The sequence below is a fragment of the Rissa tridactyla genome, chromosome 12, assembly GCF_028500815.1.
Source record: "Rissa tridactyla isolate bRisTri1 chromosome 12, bRisTri1.patW.cur.20221130, whole genome shotgun sequence".
In the NCBI taxonomy this organism is placed as follows: domain Eukaryota; kingdom Metazoa; phylum Chordata; class Aves; order Charadriiformes; family Laridae; genus Rissa; species Rissa tridactyla.
This window is the reverse complement of record NC_071477.1, coordinates 13781673-13804614: the sequence shown is the minus strand read 5'-3', so window position 1 is coordinate 13804614 and position 22942 is coordinate 13781673. Positions and strand designations below refer to the sequence as shown.

Below are 22942 nucleotides of genomic sequence, written 5' to 3'. Positions count from 1 at the left end.
ACAAAATCTCATCTTTGAAAATGAGTTTCAATGGCTTACGCGGCAGAGGAAATCAGTGTGGCAACTGGAAAACATTGTCAAAATGACATAGTCTCGCTTTGCAGAAAAAGGAGATAGAAACTGAGAGAAGGGAGCCAGAGTGAATATAAATGTTTCCACTCCAGCTTCTTATTGTTGATTTAATTCCAATTTGGTTTCTTCCTCTCTAAACCTAAAGTTTCAATAGTTTTTAGTTACTGATTTATTCCCCCTTTGCTCAGAAGGTGGCCATTAGATGCCAAGTCCCTGCATCTGCCGTTGGAGATGCCTCAGGCTGTGGGTATTTCTGAAACCTGCATCCCCTTCCTGCTTTCACTGTGAACTGCAGCATCCTCATCTCAGTTTTTCACTGAAAAAATCGCACATTATAGGATTATCAGCCTGAGAACAGATAGTTCTTGTGAGAACGTGGTATGTTCTGTGACTGTGCAATGAGGTCTGGACTATGTTTGGAATCTGTATTTTAGATTCTCACTTTGTAACTCAAAGTAATCTGTTAATAGGCCGGTTACTCTATTGAAAAGACTGTGTTGAAAGACTAAACAAAGGCCTCAGAATGTATCTTAAAGCATTTACAGTGAAATTTTGAGCAGAATTAGAAACTGGTTGGTACAAGGCAGGTCCCGAGACTTACAATTCCGGGTAAGAAAGAGTAAATGTGAACAAAATGAGAAAGCAAGCTAAAAACTGCAGGTCGTCTTCCATGGTCCAGGTTTTGGACGTGTTACATGGTGAGATGATGCTGAGTCAAAGTTGTTCCTTACCCACTGATAAAGCCAGCACGTCTGACATCAATAAACCAAACATCCGCTAATTACCTATTCATTCCATAACATGACTGACTTAAAGAAAATAACTGCAATTGAAAAAAAAAACGTTATAACATTAACATGGAGGTTAATTGCCATCTTCAGCTACGTTCTTGTCTTGGTGTGAAATGTTTTTGCTGTGCCTCAGCCACATTCTGGGTTGGGGTCTGGAGTTTGGTTACTTGGTGTAATGGAGAGTTCTGAAGGACAAGCATCTGCTTTTGGTTTCCTTTTCTTTCAGTGCATCTTGCAACAAGGCTTGTGCTTACCTTTACAGTTCCAGAGGCTGAAAGACTTCACAGAACCATTCTTTTGTTCACCTTATTTATCTGTACAATTCATCTGCAGAAATGTTCTTTTCATGGGTTTATAGTAAAGGAATGGCTATCACCTAGTGCTAAGTATATATATGTATATTTATGCATACAAACTTTCTGATCTCTAAATTGTATTTTTTTTGACACACACATTACTAACGAATGTCATTTTAGAGCTGCTTTCTGGATGCTAAGGGAATTACATGACTTATATAGAATCCTAAGCCAGTTGCTAGATTTAGACCCCTGGTCCTTTAATACGCATCATATTTCAAAAGTGTCTGCATGTGCGTGTGTCTAAAGATTAATTTCAGAAGTAGCTATTTTCCCATTTCCAGTCACTAGGATTTTTTTAGAAGTAATACGGAATATGTTGATTGTTATAGTGGTTTTTTTCTGCTTATGCATTAGTGGATTGAAGTCGGTATGGCTGGTGCGTGCTTTACTTTCAAGAATTACCAGAAGGCTTTTTCTCCACTTTAATTACCTTTCAAAGAAGTGTATCTAGTATTTGGGAGTCCCTGTGACTTTTTTTTTTGTTTCCATGAAAATGTTCTGTTCCTTTCATAGGTTAAAATCGTGAGAGAACATGCGAAGTGGGCGAAACACCGAATTGTGCTACAAATCAAGAAACTTTATGTGAAGTTATAGATTTTCTAATTACCTTGCGTAGCTATATATTAAGCAAAAAAGCAAACAAGGTCTGCAAGTTGAAGAAATGTCAGATAAACAAACTCTGACATGGGTAGTGTTATTACCATCTGACATGTCTCAGACACTGATTTTACTCACTCATCCTTCATTCTTTATATCTGCATGTCTAGCGGCGCATGCATTTATATTTTATATAAAGGGCAGAGTCTGTAGTCAGAGCATTTGAGTTATGCTGTTAAAAATAAATTAAGGAACAGCAGGTGAAAATGAATCCTACACATGAATATTCAAACTGTACCTCAGTCAGATACTGTAGAAAGAATAATAAAGAGCAATGAAACTTTGGTGGGGCCGAGGCGTTGATACGATCTGAAATAAAAGTTTTATTGGAATGAGGTTGAGATGACTCAGAAAACTTACTGAAGGAGTAGCATGAGCTGCTCCTATGCCCATTGCCAAAACATTCCGGAGTTTAAAAAATTGAGGGGGCAGTAGGTGTGGGATTGTTGGCGATCTGACAGTCAGGCTCTTAATCTCGATTCTTACACTCTCGTGCTTTACTCTGTGAGCGGAATGGGTTTAGGGTGGGCAGGAGGGTGCAGGGACTGCGTAGCTGAATAGAAAGCTGGCAAACTTGAGTTCATTCCTGCTCTGGCAGCCATTCCCTATGTCTGTGCATCTCTTAGGGCTGGGCTCACCAAGGCATTTAGACACCTCGGGCAGACCATCAGCTACCTTTTTTTTTTTTTTTTTTTTTTTTAAATAATGAAGAAGTGAGACTTCTGGGAATCACGCTGCCTTTGTTGGACTCAATGAGGTTTCATAGGAATCAGGAGCATGACCACTGTTCAGGGGCCTGTGACAGGTGGTTTTCAGGGAAAACTCAGGAGCCAGAATACATTTGTGGAGCTGACATTAATTTGTAAAGACAAGAACATACTTAGACACTCTGTCAATATGGAAGGAGGCATAATAATGGATGACTGACTTCTTTTAATATAAAATTATTTCTTTTGATTTTTTTTCTTTGCTTGTTTCACAGATCCCGTCCATGGGCCGCAGAATGTGGAAGTTGTTGATATTCGCTCCCGGCAGCTGACGTTGCAGTGGGAGCCCTTTGGTTATGCAGTGACCCGCTGCCACAGCTACAATCTCACAGTCCAGTACCAGTATGTGTTTAACCAGCAAAAATTTGAGGCAGAGGAACTCATCCAAACTTCTTCCCACTACACCTTGCGAGGTCTTCGGCCCTTCATGACCATCCGGCTGAGGTTAGCCCTCTCCAACCCGGAGGGCAAAATGGAAAGTGAGGAGTTGGTTGTGCAGACTGAGGAAGATGGTGAGTTCTGTTGGGTTGGCTGGCTTGCTTGTTTTTTGGGGAAGACTAATATTTTGAAATTGTCAATAACGACGTAACCCTCTGTCCCATCAGACTTATAAATGGCTTCTCTGTACAGCGTGTGTGTTATGCAAGTAAAATTTGTAGGTGTAAATAATTTCCATTTCACAGACGCGTTCTTGAAAGGGCAGGGCTCCCTGAAGAGCTTGGAAATGACAAACGCCAGTCTGAGCAGTCACTGAACAGCGGTAGGTGTAAGTCTACAGAAGGCATGTTCTGAACTACCCAGGACCTACAGAGCGGATTCCTTTATATGGGCAAACGTAATCCTGGCATTTGTAGATTTTTCTTGTGCCTTCACATCACTGTCCCCAAAAGAAGTATAAGTTTTTTTTTCGTGAGTGTAGATTTTCTTAATGCTGGTCTTCTGGACATAGCATTTTGCGTACGTCTCGGAAGCTAAATTCCTTTGGTGCTAACTCTTCTGTTCTTGATTCAAAAGGCTTGTTTTCCAGAAGCACTGATGGAAAGCTTTAAAGCGTTATTATCCCGTCAGGGCTATTTCAGACCAAGGACTCGTGTAGACTGCAAGTCTCCATTCTCTCTAATGTGTTAAAAAAGAAGTGTTCTTCCTCTGCCAGAGCTGTAGGGAGTTGCTGTCTTAAGTTTCTCCCAGCTGAAAGTGGCTCTAGCAGTCCAGTATATCATATGGGGGGACATAAGACGATGGCACATCTTTAAGAAAAATGATCAGGGTTTTTTATCAGACAAGAGGCTTTTGGGACTGCATTTAGTTAGTTATCTTCCACAGCATTAAAATTTTGCTTGAGTAGGTGGATTTTTTTTTAGCTGGCCTTGTAACCATAATGAAATATGAATCTTGCATTGTTACTTTACTAAGGAAATCAATCTTTGATATCGATAAAAGTGTGCAGCCCAGTAGCATCTTTATGCCAAGGTGCAGTCTGGCTGTTTAGGTGGATAGAGCTTTGCTGTTGTGTGGGCGGAGCAGGATAAATTAAATTCCCTACTGCTGCTGGGCTGTACTGGGGTAAGGATGTACTGAAATTAGCTTCATATTTGCATGGATTCTGGTTTTATTTATGACTTAGTGGTTCCATTAGGGTATTCTTATGTGAACCAAATGTTGAGAAGAGGCCTTTCATATTGTTAGTACCTTGGTAATTGTAATGCCTTGAGGATTTTTTTTAATTACATTATTTTTATGGTTTTTATTTTCAACTCTGAACTTCCTGTCTGGTGGACTCTTGGTGTCTTCTGACGTATGTGCGGCTGGAGCTGGTAGTAGCTTCTAACACAACTTTTCTTTTTCCTGTAGTTCCTGGACCCGTTCCCTTGGAATCCATCCAGGGAGGACCTTTTGAAGAGAAGATCTATGTTCAGTGGAAGCCTCCAAATGAGACAAATGGCATCATTACACTCTATGAGGTGAGGAGAACAGATTGTTGTCAAGGAATACATGCCACAGGGCCCTTTTCATATGTGTTTAAGCCAATCCTGAGCTCTGAGAGATTTCAGCAGGTGCTAAAAGAAGCCTGATTAAAATAGATAAGAGTCTTCAAGATAGTCTGCTGCTGTCACTGAAAAAGTTTTCCAGTTCAAAGAAGAGAAAAGATTTCTCTACCAATATTTGTGGCAAAATGAGAACCATATATTCCCCCCATGTCTCGGGTGTTCAGTTCCTGCTCTTTTTTCTTCTGCAGTATCTCCGAGGTCTGTTTTCTTTCCTTTTTTTCTTGAGGTAAACTTCTGTTAGATTTTATACCTAAATACAGCAACTAATTCCTCTCTACCTTTCCAATATCCCTAAGCCTTCCTGGCAATCTCAGCAGAATATAGACATAAAGTCTTATCTTATAGTGTTCTTGTGGAATCTTTCAATGATACATCTATCCAGCCCAACCCTTTTCTCCACCACCGAACAAAATATACAGCAGGTTATAGGATGATCACTGACCATCCTATGCTGGATGACCAAAAAACATTAAATGTGATTCTAGAGAGTATCAGAGGAGGTATTTCTTGTTTAAGGAAGTGTTACTGTTGTCTGTGCTTCTGGTGAGACTGCATCCGTAATGTCAGGTACACCCAAATATGCAGAAAAGGAATATAAAAGGAGGACTGCTTTAGAGGATTGCGTGAAATGAGACACAGTGCTACGAGAGAAGGTAAAGGCGCTTTTATTAAATAGCAGAAAGCAGTGCACCAGTGCTGGCTGAGCGTGTTACACTTTACAGGTTCAGCATTTACCACAGTAAGATTAGAAAAAGTGGAAAAAAATTTTGCCTTTATGATGATGTAGAAATCCTCACTGTGGGCTTGTGCAGCATTTTCTGATACAGAGGGGCAAGAACCACTTTTTTGCTTTCTCTTTTATGCTGGGAGAACATAGCAAAGTTATTTTGCATGGGTGCAAGAAGCAATTCTGCCATTGCCGCTGAAGTTCTGCTCCTTTCCTCTTCCCATCCAGCTTCTCAGTTTGGAACAGCACGTCTTATGACATGACGCTCCGAGATCTCCTTGCCAACGCTGTCTGTCTCTAGCACAGTGGTGGTCAAATGGACAAAATAAAGCAGGTTTAACATCAGTGAGCTCTTGCGCTACAGCATGAGCAAGAGATGGCAACTTTCTCCTGGGCTTAAATGTAACAGCACTTTTAGGTCCTCTCTCCAGCTTGCTCACAAAGGGTAGATTGAATTTGATACAGGAAGACTAAATACACAAATAGAAATTTCTCTTGCTAATTTTGTGTCATTTCAACCAGGCGATAATCCTTCACCTAAAAGTAAGGAGTCATTTTTTGTTGGTCACTATTGAGAGACTTGTGGAAATCTATGCAGTTTCATACCAGCCGTCTGTACTAGAACAGAACTAACCCTTGCAATTTCATGTTTATGAAGGCATACTGCAAACTATCCTGGGTCTGTGTAAGGAACTATGCAGTAAAGCTGTCTATTTTTAAGGGATTAATCTGAATAGAATCAGTTGCAAATTCATTATTTTATTGGTAATACAGGTGACCTATAATGGAACACATTTAAAATAATCCAAGTCAAATGATGCAAAAATAACTCCTTTTAATTTTTAAAGAGGCAGTTTCATACTAAAATATTGCCTTGGGCTGAGCTCATTGAAAGGACTTCAGCAACCCGAGTAGCTTTTCTGGCTGAGCAGCTGCATAGAGACACTTTCATGCCTCCAGGGTAGTGATGCATCATGACAGTGCCTTTGCCCCTCAAGTCATATCATTGCTCGAGTCTCAGTGGAGGCACAAACAAATTCTTCTTTTCTGATGATGATTCTATGCATATTTGGCAGCTGAAGCCAAAGAGAAGTCAAAGCGAATTCAAACTCTTCCTCCTTTTTCCCCTCTGCCTCATCTCCAAAAGGATGAAAATCCAAGTGTTAAAAACACCAGGAGACCCGGAGTGCCTGGAGGTTGTCGTGAAGGGAAGTGCTTTCCTTTCTGCTCCCTTCTTGCGTGTGAAAATTCATACAGAGCGTTTCCGTTCTCCGTGGCACCCTGAGACAAGTTCATCAGCTGGAGATAAACATACAGATGAGCAGTTACACATAACCTGGAGAGACGGCCAGAGCGTTCTCGGGGTAGTTGTCAGGCTGTTGAAATCTTTCTCACAAGCAAATATGAATGCAAGTAACAGGAGATCCTGGGTTTGAAATTGCTCAGTAAATAAAGCACAGGTATGTGCATGGAAACACCTTGTCCTGGTACATGCCACTGAAGTTAAATCTTCCTAAAAATACTGAGAAACTTCCAGTATTGTCCACGTAGTTGCATCTTTTGTATTGCTTACTTAATCCCTAGTCTACTATAGACACTTAAACCTGCATCTTTGTCTCCACTAGTGTTATTTCAACATTTCATGCTACGTGTCTAGCACCAAAGTAATTCCTCAGTAGTAATGACCTCCAAACTGTTATTTTAGACAGGGTTCAGCCATTTTTCAGTATCGTCATGGTCTTACACTGGTTCTACAGAGTTCAGCTGACCTATTGGTTAAAGGAGGGGGGGGGGGGAAGCTTGTAGTTAGTCTCTGATAGGTTTTCAGTTCTTTCCTGTGGTGCTACGGTACCAATCCAGGTAGAAGCAGAAGGCGTTAGCGACAACAGAAGAAAAAAGGTCAAACCGTGAATTTGTGCAGCTCTGATGAGGTCTCTGCAGGGAGCACACTCCTGAAACTCGGACCGGCAGCACTGCTCTGTCGCCAGGAGCCGAGAGGCTCAGTGATGTGGTAGCAAACTTGCAACTATCTAGAAACACTGCAGTTCTGTCACTGTCATTCGGGAGAAACAAACCCAAGAACCTTCCAACATTTATTAAAGTAAAATGCCCTGTAAAGTACAGATCGAGAAATACCACTTTATGAGTTTGATATAGTGGTGTCAAGTTCTGTGTTACACCTGGCTCGATTCACACGGAGGTATTGTGCAAGTGACAATCTCTCAAACTCCCTTGGGCACAAACCCTCCTAATAAAAACAAATAAAAACCCCTACTCCTTCTCCTAAGTAGTAGTTCCCTCCTTACACTCACGATCGAGATCTGATTGACTGTGTCTGGACACTATTTTCTCGCTAGTTCTGTTAAAAAAAGTTTTGTTTAAGCTTCTGAAATGCTTCCAGAGAAACACACTGTCTATTCTACTTCCATCTCACTTGCTCTTCCTTGGGACAGATTTTCTTCTCAGATCCCTAATCATTCTTTCGGTTCCCTGCCAGGCAGACTTCCATATCGCACAAATTGCTGTTGCAGTTCACACGCGCACCGCTTACATGCCAACTGGGCTGAAATTCAGCAGCGCAACCCTCAGCAAGTCATTTGGCAGCCAGAAGCCCTAATTCCATAATGACTGAATATTTCTAAAGAGCCTAAACAAAATGGAAGGACCTCAATGAACCTTTTTGACTTGCGCCAGTCTCTTCTGATTGATATTTATCCTTCAAACTGCTATTGTAGTCTTTTAATAAAGGTGGCAATAGCCTTGCATTTAAAACTGGCTTAAACCCCCCCGTGTTCAGTTGGAGAAGTAGTTGTTTCACTGGGTACAGCCACAGCTGGATTTTTAAACAAAGGAACCTTCTAGATCCCCAAATCAGTACGTAATTGCAGTCTGTTTCTAGGGAGCGGAAACCTCTTGTTCAAGGGAACTTGGAAAGCTGCGGGAATTGCGGGTCAGTTAATCAGTATGCTGAAAAGCTTAGGATGTGAGCCATGTAGAAGGTGAGACGGTGCGTACGGTTCATTCTGGGGGGGTTAGGGGAGCAGTTATTAAGTCTTATTAAGACGAGCGTGTGCCCGGTGAGTAGGTGGCAGTTGCTCTGTGCAAGTCAGGTCCAGCCGTTGGGGAGATGCACGGGCTGCTCTTCCCAGTAAGCTGTGCATCGGAGATAACGCTGAAGAGCTGGAGCTGTAGTCAGGTCCCCAGGTAGCTTCGAGGTGTGTAGGTACTTAGATGAGACAAGGAGATCAGTCTGTGTTCAGAAACACAGCTAAACAGCGGTAATGGATTTTGCTGGTACGTTGATTTGGGTAGAATGCGCTACAGAGATGTTTTTGCATGTGACATTCATGGAAGAGGCGTTATTACAGCTGTCTCTCGTAGCGAGCTGTGAGTGGCAGAATTGAATAATATTGTAATAAGTCCTGTCCCCCCTTCAGTCTCCTGGCAGACAGAACACACCACAACTTGTTGATTTTTTTATTTATTTTTTTTTTAACCAGTCCTGAAAAGCTGCTATGCTTTAAAATCCCTAATAATCAAATGCTGCTTATTGTGCCTATACTGTGTGGGAGTTCAGCTTCAAAGCCTTCATGTACAAAGACATGCAACAAAGATTTTCTTTCTTTTATTTTATTTTATCCAAAGTATGTGTAAAGTCAAACCACCATCAAACAGCAGGAAGACCAATACTGGTGTTGGGCTGCAGGAACAAGTAATCTAATTTAAGGTCATGGACCAGCTTTGGCGCTTAAATTCTCCTCCTTTTAGATGATGTGAGAAGGTCTCAAGCATTTCTTCCATAATCCAAATTGAAGCGCTTCAGATACGTGTGCAGACCGAGATATTTTGTGCAAACTTGCATTTAATCTTGAAAATGTAAATAAACAAAACTTATTTATATCTGCATTTCGTTGTCCATTTGGGCAGCTGGAAGCTTACGGGTGCACTCAGTAAGTGATGTTGGCTTTCTTTCACCTTTGTAAATACATTTTTCTTGTGTAATCTATTTCTTAGAATTGTCAGGTTTTAGAATATGTCTACCTTAAAGAGGAAGAAGAAGAAAAACCCCACCCACCACCTAGTGTTCCGTTCAAAGGTATTCGTTACTCGGGGGCAGGCATTGTTATAATGTATTACAGTCCCAGAAGCTGCTTGGCTGGAAAATTGACTCTCGGACTGTTGAAGTCCTTTCACTGAGCCGTGCCTAAAAGCAATGTTTAAACAGCAAGCTGTCTTTTTAAATATTGGAAGGTGTAGTCTTGTAATCATTTAAGTTCTCATCTTTATTATTATTAAATCCTATGTGGGTTGCACGAGGGTCTTGGGAAAAATAAGGGTGCATTTGCAGCTTCTAACGAGCTAGTTTTGTGTCACTGTTTCTGAAATGCCGTAAATCTTTATTTAGATGCTAGGGATGATAATATACGGGACTTTCATATACAATTTCAGCTCTTTAATGGGATGCTTGGTGCCTAGTTCCTCTAATCCCGGTGGATTTGAGTTTAAATTGCACTTCAGAGGTTACAGATCCTCTTGGTTGCCATGTAAAATTGCAGCTGCCCTTCATCATCTCTCTAGTTGCCAATATACCATTTCTGCTCCATCAGTTCACACACTTTTTCTCTGCAAGAGAGGTTGTTACGTGGAAACTGCCTCTTAGAGGGTCATGCATAAGGTCAATATTTGTGGGATGCACTGCCTGCATTTACAATAGGGTGGAAACAAATTTCTTCCACCTTTGACCCCTGAAAGTGCATACTTATTCTAACATAAAGCATGATTATCTGCTGTGATAGCTATCCGCTGTACGGATATGCGTGCGTTTTTATTCATAGCGCTTTTTTAAGCTATTCATGAAACCTGACATTTTTAGGATAACATCTTCCCTGCGAAAAGGTGTAGCGAAAAAAAGGTTTCCTGGAAAAGCTGAAAGGGTTGGGAACTCAACTTGGCTTAGGCGTTTGTTTGTTTATTTAAAGGCTTTTTTTTGGTGAAGGGTGAAAAATGGCTCCCACAAGAAGGAAAGCAACAACCACGAAATCTTGCAGCCAATTTATATAAAGCTCTACAGTCAAAATAATAGAAAGATGACAATTCTTGGAAATTGCCTTCAGTGAGAAGTGGCTTTGAATGTTCCCATGAAAATCAATCATGTTACAGCTTCTCAGTTGCCTTCCGTGGATGCATGATACTCCTGGGATGGAGCTTTCTCGCTTACGCTCCCTAAGCGTGCACTGAAGGAACTCCACGGTACACACAGCTGGCTGCGGCGTGGAGCTGAACATTGGGAGAACATTACGGAGACATTGTTAAGTGCTGAAAACCCAGGAAATGATCAATTAAGGATTGTATATTCGGTCGTAGCTTTATCACTCTTCTGTAAGGGCATTTGACAATGCTGTCTTCACACAATTGGATATTATTCTCTGCTCATCTGCAGCGCTAATGTTGTTTTCCTTTGACACTGGATTTATATGGTGTCTTGCACTGCAGTATATTGTTTGACCAGAGTCCATGAAAGTTAATTACACGAAGAATAAGTGTTTTACTGCATCTGTACTATGTTGAATTAGAATTCTTTAATAATCTAAACTAGCAACGAAACTGTGTGGCCATGTATAATCTGTTTAAGTTTGAATCTCTGGCAGCTCTGTAGTAGGCTGCTTCATCCTCTCAATGACACGTAAGGAAAGCCGTGCAGATATACCCAGCTAAATTAGTTCGGTAGTTAATGGCTTTTTGCGCAGAATTGCACTGGAAGAGGCCTGGGCTGGCTGAAGAGAAATTGTTTATTATATGGTCACTGACTGTAGTTTTCACTGAGCACTTGGTGGACGGGTTGGTTAGATGCTGCCAATGTTCTGGGCCCCACTTAGTCAGGATTCAGGCCAGAATTTGGACAATTAATGGTACTGATTGCACTGATTTATTATCTTTTTTTTTGGCAATTGAGAAGGGCTGAAAATCCACTGCTCGCTTTCGTAGCAGGTTGGGGTGCCATGTCAGCCACAGACGCTGCTGTTCTGTTTCTGGGACGAGGCAGGGCTCGGTGAGACGGCTTTCCAGCGAAATTTGAGGAGCACAAGGTGACAAGAAATAGCTTTTCTTTCAGTCAGCAGAATCCCACAGAGAGCCCTTTTTCCCCCTTCCATGCTGTTTAATAAAGTAATATGCCTTATAAGCTCCCTGTCAGCCCTAGAATTGTAGTATGTGCTTGAGTGACCCCTCTGCCATACAGAGGACATTTAAGGTGGCTTCTCTGATGCTGCAAGGAAAACCTAATTTACCTGTGCGCAGTAATATAGAAACCCAAGACACGCAGCTGAAACAATGATGGCTTTCCTTCCTCTATCACGTGTAGAAACATAAAATGCTGTGGTGGAACTGATGTCCGTTGGAGCCGTGTTGATTTAAAGCTGATGTGGGGGATAACAGGAATTGGACTTTGCTGGGTCTGTCGGTACGTCCCAGTGGCTCTGGCTGTCCGTGCTCCTTCCACCCAAGGGGGCAGCGGCAGGGAGGAGGCGCCAGATGTGGTCTGGCTGGTCCCTCAGCTGCTGAACCCTGTTGAGAAGAGCCTGCTCTATCCTTGGTGTTGTTTCTTTCCATCCTGTCCTGATTAGTTTAACACAACCTTAAACTTAGTAAAAGTTTAAATGATTTCCTAATTAGGGATAGTTTTCTGAATAAATACCTTAAAGAGCTTTTGAACAAATTTCTTCAAATAATATAGGATTCTTAATTGTGCACTACTCACTGTTACTTGCAAGATGAACTTAATTTGGGAGCATTTGTTAATGATGCTCTTTTAAGTCTTATGGTTTCCAGTAACATTGTGATAAGAAAATGAGAGGGTGTTTTGAGAAACTCAGATGTCAGGTTTTTTTAAATGTATGACAACCTCCAGGTAAACGGCATACTGGTGTTATAAATAGTATGAATCAACTATTTAAAAAAATTGCTTATCAAGCTTCCCAGAAATAAAAGCATAATACGGTCCCTTGAGCACAACAGTTTCTTTGATTACCTTTTTATTGTTCTTTTGAAGCCAATAGACTTGCAGCAATATAAATCCAATGCAAATGAGAAAAGGTATTTGGCTACAACAATTTTTTTAAATTTTTTTTTCTGTAAAGGAAGGAACTGAATTGTTTTAGTGTGCGTGTTGTGCTCTTTCTAAGCCAAACGAAGTGATAAGAACTGAAAAAAAAACCCAAACGTATTATTTCTTACAACAAATTTCAAATTAAAAAAAATCCTTTTGTAGATATATGAACATCTTGTCTTTCTGCCTTCCAGTGCTTTATTTTCTTTTCTAGAAAAAATACAATTTTGGTCTATTCTTTCTTCTTTCAGACATGCTTTTTATTGCTCATCCAGGGAAACAATTGAGTCTTAATCCCATTTCTTCCATCTAATCTTTTTGAGTACCAGTGTACCTGTGCGGTCACGGTAATAGAGATAAAGCTCTTCAGCAATTCCACATTCGGATCTTGCAGTATCTTGCTTACCAAAACATAGTTGTTAACTAAGTTGAAAGCAAACTACAGATACACGTTTGTACTTCTTTCCTAGATGGTTATTTCCCTTTCATCTTAAGTATTGCTTAATTTAGCAAATAGATAGGATTGAAAAATTCAGAAGTGGTGGCTTTATCCTATTAGCTGGTGCCACTGCGAGGAGCTGTGTAAAAGAGGAGAAGCCAGTCAAGGTGATTTTCTCATCACTTTCAAAAGGAGGAGTTGCCAGTATTATGGTTCCTTTTGGAAAATTAATCTTAACTGCTGTTCTTTGTGCGTGTGTGGTTAGACCCAGTCTTTAACTCCGTGCCTTCCATCCAGTGGACGGGGTGGGTTTGGGTTTAGTTTCCTGTGCCCTCCTCTCGTTACCAGTCTCTGTCACTTTGAGTCCCTGGCCTCCCTTTTTGCCTTCTCCTCTTGCCTTCCCTGTTTGTTCCTCTTTTTTCCTGATGTCTCTTCTCCCTGCCATCCAGGTGGTATTGCTGGCAGCGAGGGTGAGACGGCTTTCAAAGGGTGCTGGCAGCTGCTAGGTTTTAGCACAGGGAGAACGACTGGATTCCTTACTCTTCCCTTTGTTTCTAATTCAACCGCTTCTGTCAGAAATCGTGAAAAGTGACTCAGGGTGAGACAGAGACTTGACTTGGAAAATAAGCACAAATGGATAATGGACCGATAGGACTAGGACTGCTATTTTATCTATAAATGTGGCAAGAACATTTTATATATCAGTGGGTCTTGCCTCTTGTTACTTTATGGTATACAGCAAACGGAGCAGCTGTAAGTGATGTTAGTGCTCCATTGTGGTGGTTTGGGTTTTTGTTCATTGCCCACAGCTTTCGCTACGCCCAGCGTAGCATGGCAAACCCGCTATGAGATATATTAAGCCGTGCTTTCAGCATCAAGAACTAACTGAGGAACAAGTACGGAGATTGAATAACCGCCTCAATGCTGCAGTCCTATCAAAGCAATTTCTATAGTTGTCATTTTCTGCTATTAAACTGAACAATGAGGCTCTCCAATAAAATCATATGAAATAACAGCTCATTAAAAACTCTCCTTAATATATAGCATGCTAATTAATGTCAGTGGGGTGCAAGCTTGAATGGCAGAATAGACTATAATGTTTAGAAAGTAGGTAAAATAAAAGAAGATATTTTATCATTAATGACCTTTTAGTAAACCTAATGAAATCCTTAATGGCCTGAATACATTACTGAGGCGCTCCCAATTGCTTTGTTACCTACTCCATTCTTCCTCCCTTTCTCATCGACATTAAACTTGGTTGTATTTATAGAAAACAAAAAGCCATAAAGTCCCAAGGAAATATTAACAGCAAGGAAGGAGTCTGAGCAAGAAGAAGAGTAGATGAGGCTTCTCAGCTCCACTATCCCTCTTCCTGGTCAAGAGAAGGGCTGGCAGTAGGACCAGTTTATATCCTGCCTTGTGTGTGTGTTGTCTGTGTTTGTATTCAGGTTTAATTGACGCCGTGTTTGTGTGACTCTCAGTAAATAGGCTAGGGAGCAAATGGGCCTCTTTTATTCATGTAGGCTCCTGAGATTAACTTCCATATTCATTCCTAGAGCTGCGCTGTGGCTTTTTAGACTGTTACCAACCACGCTGTGCTTGTGCTGTGACTAAATTAAAGGACTTTATTCTTCAGGGCTTTTAGACATTCACATGTTGCCAGCCTTAAATATAACTTGCAAAAATGCTGTTTAACTCTCCCTTAACCTTCTAATCCCAAATAAGTGGTACAAGAATGGAAAAATGAAAGGCCTTTGCTTCTTTCTACTTCTTGGACAAAATGTAGTGAGCTGGGGAGGGATGTAAGTACCAATAATTGCCTGGCTTAAACTGAGTTTTAAGATAGAAAATGTGCCCAATCATCTGGTCATAAAATATATTCTTTAGTTCTGAAGTCCAGCACTGGAGAAGGATTGTTCGCTAACCTGTTCACTAACTCTTTCCTGTTCATTAGAAGATAACTTTGCTCAAATTATTCCTTTTGTGTGACACTTGGTGCAATTAACTTTAGTCTTGTACCCCAAATGTCTGAAACTTCCTGATAAGATTGAACCTAATGTCCATCCCAGCTGCAATCCGAAGTCACCTACAGTAGTAATTGTTCCTAAAAAGCACAGGCAGTTGGTGAGTCTTAGAAAAAAGGAGCCCATGACTTGCTGTGTAATCATGTTTCAATCAGCTTTATAGAACCATGAAATCGATTGTCCCCCTGACGTACCGTACACTTCGGAGCAGGTACCGTGCTAGGCGAGTTAATTCCTTATTTGGCTCCAAGCACACAAAAGAAGAGAGCTTTTTGCATCCCTTCCCATTTTCACAAACCAAGGAGGAAGGGAGCACAAATCACCTTGAAATCAGAATTTGAAAGCGGAGCGGCATCAGCCAGCCCTGTTTTGTTTCCCTAATCATCCAGTGGAAAGCACGGTGATTTGGGAGAAAGATGCCCAGGCTGTTGGCTGCCTACAAGGGAGCTTGGATGAATGACAAAACCAGCGGTGGTGATGACCAGGTAATCAAAGAGCTATAGGAATCGTAAAAGTCTGACAGAAGGAGAGCTGAGCGAGTGTCTTGTTAATGTGGTGTCCGCTTTGATCTTGGAGTTGGCTTCTCTCATCTGCTGGAGCTGGAAAAAAGGGGATGTTGCGAAGAGGCAATGAAGACTATTCCTTTTCAGATACCTGCAAAGAAAGTCTGTCCCTGTCTTCGTATAAGTTAATTCCTATTTCAGACTCCCTCATTTCAGGAATATTTGGATCTTCCCACATAAGTGAAACTCCATTCAAAATAAATCCAAAATCAACACACCAGTGAAAACTGTAGGAGTTCCTTCTTAACCTGAGTCTCATCCCTGGAAAATTTAACATCTCCGACATCTTTGTGCTTTCTGTTGAAATGTTCCCAGTTCAGAGTCACTCCGCAGTCTGAAATGCTGCTTCTGCTAGAAGTGGTTCGTAAGTCCCAGAGCTTTCACGGGCTAACCCTGAAGTTCACAAGAAGGAATCAAGAAAGGCAAGGCTGTTGCTGTCATCCTTAAAATGCTCCTACAAGCCCCATATCTCAGAGAGAAACTTTGAGGGAGGATACAAACTAGAAAATATATAACACAGAACCCTGCTGAAACAGGGAAGGGTGCTGCTATCCAGATTTATGTTGTCCTGAATTAATGACCTTTCTCTGAGGCTTATTTTGGTGACTTTTCCAGAGTCAGAAGCGTGGGCCCCCAGCTGCAGGGCAAGTTCAGGGCTTTCCTCCTCCGTGAGCTCCAGCTCAGGACTGCTCCCACGCGTGACTGATGGATGCTGCAGCCCCAGCTCTTCCTGCAGCTGGGATGCTGGCAGCAGAGCAATGGAATGCAGTGGGGTGGGGGTTGTTTTTTTTTGTTTTGGGATTTTATTTTTTTTTTTACACAGACCACAAGGGGCATATGGCTGCAGAATGATTGTTAGTTTGTTTATTGGAGAAGAAAAATACAAACTCAAGTCATGCACGCAGAACTCCTGCGTATTACTGTCTAGGATGTTTTTCCTTTTAGTGCTTGGTGAGATTCCTTTTTCCATTCTGCCAAAAGCTTTTTCTAAGCTATTTAACTTTATCTGTCTGTGTGACAGTGTAGAACTTGTATTAAATTTAGAGGAGAACAAACTAATGTGTATAAAGCATTATTAACTTGTCATTGTCTTATTTAGGACACAGACAAATTAGAAATTATTCAGGTTATCCAGACAAAAGTTACATCCCCACCTAGCTATCATCCTTATTAAGGATGAACTTTGTGAACTCATCCATGCTGCTGCTGAGCAAACAGCGCTGCTTGGTACATGCAACTCAATCCTTTTCCTGGATACTGTAATCTTTCTCTCTCATTATATGTAAAATCTGTCTTGTAATGCTCCACTTTCCAGAAACATTCTTTCTTCTTTCCAAACTCCTCTATACAGTAGACCAGATTTCCAGCTAAATAAAACCATGGCTCCCGCTTTCGGAGAAGTGCCAGCAGGAGACAAGTCTGTTGCTCGGCTGCCACTGAAGTTGGAACAACCTTGGCTTGGGCAGGAGTAATGAGACACAGCCCTGGGCTATAAATTACATTGACTTGGGAAGGACGGGAATTCATTCTGCTTTGCCTGAGGCAAAGGTCTGCTGTGCTGTCAGCTGAGTTTCTTAGACTCTCAGTTCCCTCTGTCATGGTAATCAAGTACCAAGAAAGCTGCTTATGAAAGAGTTTTGAGGAGGTCCCTCGTTACCTGCTACTAGTTTAACTTGTGTAATCTCAGCAGCCGCAGCAGCAGAGGACCATCTATTTCTAGCTGCTTTACCGACAGATTTAAATAAAGATGGTGGACTTTGTGGACCTTTGGAACAGCCTTTCCAGACCATGAGAAATTCCCTGCCGCTGCAGTGGTTTGCTAGTAGTTTTCATGTGAAGAAAAGGTATTGATGAGCTGCAGTTCTGTCTGTTGCGTGGAGATCGTGGTGTTTTCCTTTGTTATTCTGAGCTCCTCCGAAGAAAAATTATGCCAAAGTGTTTGAAATTTCTAATAGGGGAAACATGGTAGCAGTGGCTCTTTTTCTTTCCAAACAAATCTGAGATAAAGAGGAAGCCCTAGTGAAGCTTCTGTGCCTGGGAAGAACGAAGACGTGCAGTTTACCCACTGTTTTTTCATGTCGTTAGCTAATTGTTTTAGCAGCTTTGCTCCTGAAGGACTCCACGCACATCACGGTGACCAGATTATTTGCTGGGAGTTAACACAGGGCTGTCTAAACAGAGTATCTGTGAACACAATCCTTAATGATATGCTGGGGGCACACACTGCTTGTGGAAGCCTTGCCTGTGATTAATCAATTAAGAGGAGGATAAACCCAACAGCGGTTCCTCTCTTTTGGTGGATGGTTCAAAACACGCTGAAGCTGAACATGCATCTGTACTCGCTTGCAGTTCCACATAGGATTTTCAGCGTTGTCTCAAATTAGATAAGCCTAGCAACAAAATACTCTGCCAATTGCTGCTGTTCACTGCAGGTGCTTTAAGAAGGACAGCATCTATTTTTTTGGAGAAAGCCTTCTTTTTGTATCAATAGTAGTATTTATGAGCAGGGCGGCAGTGGTTTTACACTCCTAGTGAACAGTCTGTGCGTAGGGCTGTGTGTAGGTGGTTACGAGAACGTGTTTGGTGTTTGCTGATCTGTCTGTGTTATCGGGCGCTTTGCAGGTTGGGTCCTGGATAAGGCTGGCTGAATTGCCGTCTGGTCAGGAGATTCTCAGAGTTTTCCCAAGTCTGTTACGGGTCCTTTCTGACCTCACGTGCTATGTCAGCGTAGAGGAGAAAACCACCAGAACCTCAGAACCAGTAAAGCGTTCCTGTTGTCCTGTACGGATCTCATTAGGAGACCGCCTGGGTCCATGTCTTCGGAGCAAAATGCAGACGTGTTGTCCCTGAGCACTCAAGTGTTTGCGTCGTGTGCAGTGCATGTCACTTACCTCTCTCCCCAAATAAGCAGAGTGAAATAAAATAACTGCAAAAAGCAATTAGCAGCTTTGAATTAATTTGCATGCTCCGTAATAACTGTTGGAAGAGAAAAGTGACATTTCAGAAGGTAGAGATGCATTTTATTTTCCATTTAGGTACCGTCAGAAAGTTTGGGAGCTCCTGCTGATAACGTTTCTGGGACTTCCTACTAAAACTGGACGAGTATTAATTTGTGGGAAGAACACTTTCTCTGCATCCTCTTCTCAGCTAAGGGGATGCAGGATTTGGGCAGTGTACTCTGTGACATGGTTAGTACAGCTTTTAGCAATGTGTCAATCTCTAAATTTACTGTTTATAAATATTTCTGCATATAAAGTACTGATTATAAATATTGCCAGCAGCTAAACGGTTTGCAATCCGGTACAACCCCATTCAGCCTTGTCCGCCCCTCAGAGAGACATTATTTCGTTGAAGAAGGTAACAGATGAGGCGACAGAGGTCTTCTCTGAGACGGCAGTTGTTTTTTCTACTTCTTGCCATTGCAAGCAGATACGTCCCTGGATGTAAATGTAGAGGAAGATATGTTGCCTTCTGTTCAGCAGCTTTTCCTTTTCACGCTAAAGTCTCTAGAGAGAAATACGCTTCAGTGGATGGGGCCATTGCTAGGTATCATTGCGATCTTCTGTTGTTAAATGAAGCTGAACATCCCTGCCAAGAACCTGCTACATTAAGGAGCCGATGTCATGCATTCGAGGAAAAAACAAGAGATGACCACCTAAGAGCTCATGGGTTCCCACCTTCTTCTAAAAACTTGGAAATTCAGTTGATGGCTAGATACAGTGTTGTAGCTCAAGAACCTGAATGTCTTTGCAGATGACTATGTAAAAATCTATCTATATCTAACTTGAGTCTGACCTCTAGGGAGATTTCAGGGGTCATCACCTTCATTCCGAACAGATACACTGTACGAACAGCTTTGGCTATTGGGTTTTTGGGTGCATCTGCATCCAAGTTTTAAATAATTATGATGACAGACTTGTCTAATAACAGCAGACTTGGAGTTTGATCATTGGTTTTGCTTGACTCTTAACCAAAACTGGTTCTTCTTCCCATATTTCCTGGTTTGTAGCTGTGGTCTTTAGCCAGTACCATTCCTTGGAAATGTTACCATTTCTTTCGCCTCTTTTGGATGTCGTGGACACTGTGGAGGGACAGTGTGTGCAGGGGACCTTATCTTGCATCTAAGTGTCTCTAACATAAGTGTTTCTAGCAGCCATGTTGTCTGTTCATTGATTTTTGTCAATATGATAGTAAAAATAAAAGTAACTATGCTTGAGAGTGAAAGAAGAGGGAACAAAAAGCCCATGTACCTGCCACTGTCTGAAACTAAGCAGGTCCTCATTGCTGTAAGTGGAAAGAGCGCTCTCTCTGCAGATGAGTTTTGTGAGCAGCAGGTCATGCAGACATCAGAGACTGTAAAATAATGACTTTGTGTCAGAGTGTAGCTTGTGCTCTTGTACTTGCGTTACTTCTCTTCCCACTTAGAGTACTCGTTGTACCATACTTCTAACGTAATAAACATATCTGGAATGAAAATGCTTAGCTGTATTCTAATTATAGGAGCGCTGCTGCTTAATTTGGGAGGTATGCTGAGGTTATGATGACATGCTGAATGAATGCAAAGTGGTACTTTTCAAAAGAGTTTTGAAAGAATTAGTTCTGGCTTGTCTTGCTTCTGTTAACGTTGTTGGCATTTTGGGGTCAGTCTGTTTCCATGATGGATACGTTTTCACGTTGCGTCTTGACTGGTACAGTGCCGTCCTAGGCACGCGGGAATTCAGTCCGTTTCACCATTCTCATTCTAATAGTCACCTAAATTCTTGGACCTGCAGAATGGAAGCTAGGAATAGTAGACTCTGTGGATCTACTAGTGACAGTACATCACCTGAACATAGCAGGTGGACATCGTCTGGGAAGGTAGATGCAGTTTTGAGAAATGTCTGTGTAAACTAATACGTCTGGGGGGAGTAAGCCTGTCATCTTCATGGACATTTTAGCTTCACGTTTTGAGGAGTAAAAACTTAGAGTTGTTAGCCTTACGCAACCAGTGCTCTACAGCAGGGTCCTGTGCTTCCCCACAGCTCTTTGTCGTGTGCTGGTCACGTTGGGTTTGTGTGACTCAATTCAAACAAACGGGGTTTGAAAAAAATCATGGGTCAGATTTGGCTCGCTTGGCCAATGTTAGTGAGCTGTGAGAAGAGCTGGACCCAGCTTGGCACTTGGAGTAAAAAGTGGAATTTTAAGGCTGGCAGCTGGAGAGCTTGGGGTTTCTGCAGAACGACCAGCTCAGACAGCCCGACTCCACTAACTCCGGTTCGGTGAGGTTCTCCTCTTCACACCAGCTGAGAATTTGGTTTGGTATTTTCTTTGCCAGCTTCACTGCATTTTTTTATTAAATTCAAACCATTAAGAATGAAAGTCTGCAATACATTTCTAATTTTTAAAAATTGCTTAAAAATAAGATCATAATTAGATCAGCAGGAGGCATTTTTTTTAAAATTTATTGCACCATGAAAACTAATAGAAACTTGATGCAATAATCAAAGTGCCTGGGTCTGGTTTAAGTTATGCTAGTTTACTCCAGAAATGGCCCGTAAAAATTGATATTATTTTTTAGGGCTTTAATTAGCCTAAGTATGTAAACTAAAATAAATTTGAGTTTTGGAGACATTCAGAGGGGAAGAAAAGACAACGTAAGTGTTCATTCTAATTCTTATTTATTTGAAGAGTAATTATTTCCTTTGATGCTAAATCACCTTTTCTTCTCCCTCGATCCATGAATTTTCTCTCTGCTGACGGAACCTTGGGATTTTATTCCCAACACTTTGGCCCTGTCATTCAGCTTTATTAAACTGGCAGTTTGTTTGAACACTTCAGTTACTCATTAAATTTTACATTTTTCTCTGGCTGTATTAATCACTGCTTTTTACGAACTGGGAATGTAAATGATCCCTTTGCCATCCATGCCCTGGGATAATTTGCCTTTGTAAGAGTCTCCTCAGCATTTTGTGCAGTTTTCCTAGTAATAAGTGGGTTTTTTTCCCTTCACTGTAAGATTTACATTGGATCCTGCGTTTTACTATTGTTTTCCGCAGAGCAATTACCCCCAAAGTCAGATTTTTGTAAAGCTAACATTCCCGTTTATGGACTTCTCTGGTGTTAAACTCTCTGTATGCAAATGGCAAAATGCAAACTTAGGAGCCTGTTCAAACGAACCACTCTGCGGCTCGGGGAGAGTAATTGCTTCTATCAAATCCTTGAGCGTTGGGAGCATGTAGACGCAAATGGGAACTGGCTCAAGTCCCTGGTGAAAATTCAGCTTACCGAGATCAATAACGTGCCCGCCCCCTGTGCTGCACAAATAGCCTGTTCGCGGAGACTAAATTTCAGATAAATTTGCTTGTGGTCTGACAGCAAGGTAACGTGGGGAAGGCAGGGAAATGGGCTGTGCCTTTCTTTTGGTGTTTTACACTCACTTATTCACAACAAGTTTTCTCATAAACATGAATGTTTTGTAGTGAGGAGCTTCAGAAGAAATGGGTTTGTCATCTCAGGAGACAGGGAAAGGACTCCAGAGTTCCAGTATCTATCCCAGGGGAGCTGGTGGTGGTGGGAGCACCTGGGAATCTTGTTCCTTGCACAGCTGAGGAGGATGAGGAAAGAAATACTGTTCTTGATCACCAGTGCTGTGCCTGCCTGGTCCTAGTGGGACTCCAGTTGAATCCTGCTGTTTGTAGCCCGTGGCACTGTCCCTGTCCCTCTGGCTGTAGGGAACCTGGCACTGAAAAGGAGACAGAGCATCTAAATGCTAGGAACGTTAGGAAAATGTTGGCGTCTTGATTTGTTGAGGGGTACATGAGTGCCCCAGAGATTCTCTAAGCCTGCTGTGATCTCTCTGGCATCACGGTTTGTCTAGGTTGTCGTTGAAGATTCAAGTCTAAGTTCGACCTAGAAGACTTGAGCTTCCCCAGGAAGCAACAGGCTTCCCTTGTCAAATGGGTTTGATATGGAAAACACCAGTACTTCTGGGACCAAGACCTACACTCAAATATCTTGTGTGGTAACCTGAACTCCCTGGGAGTAGTTCAGATTTGCTCTCTGTTTCCCAGGGCTAAGAACTGTGCAACAAAGCACCTTAAATTTCCCTTAAGGACAAATGATGAGGGTCCTGGGGCTCAGGAGGAGCTGAAGCTGTAGGACAATTAGGTATCATGGCTTGGGAGGGACAGAGTGGACGAGAATGACCAGACTGCTCCTGAGAGATTAAAAGAGGGGAGAGGCTTCTCTTGCAGTGCCTAAGGATTGAGTTATCTCAGAACAAAGTCTCGTGGCTGGTTGGTTTTACCTTGCTGGGTGGGCGATGATAAACTGAAGCAGCGGGTGCCGAGCCGTGCTGCTAATGCCCTCTGCCAGCAGAGTGAGGGGCACCCAACAGTCTGTGTGTGTGTGC

The 22942-nt window shown here is 41.9% G+C and overlaps 1 protein-coding gene across 1 annotated transcript in view; it reads left to right on the top strand.

Moving 5' to 3' along the window:
• Positions 1 to 22942, top strand: part of PTPRT (protein tyrosine phosphatase receptor type T) — a 462729-nt gene that overhangs the window by 302211 nt on the left and 137576 nt on the right. Inside the window, exons 8-9 of the mRNA XM_054218837.1 lie at positions 2862 to 3158; positions 4498 to 4607. Coding sequence (XP_054074812.1) covers positions 2862 to 3158; positions 4498 to 4607 — 407 coding nt within the window. The remainder of the gene's footprint in view (positions 1 to 2861; positions 3159 to 4497; positions 4608 to 22942) is intronic.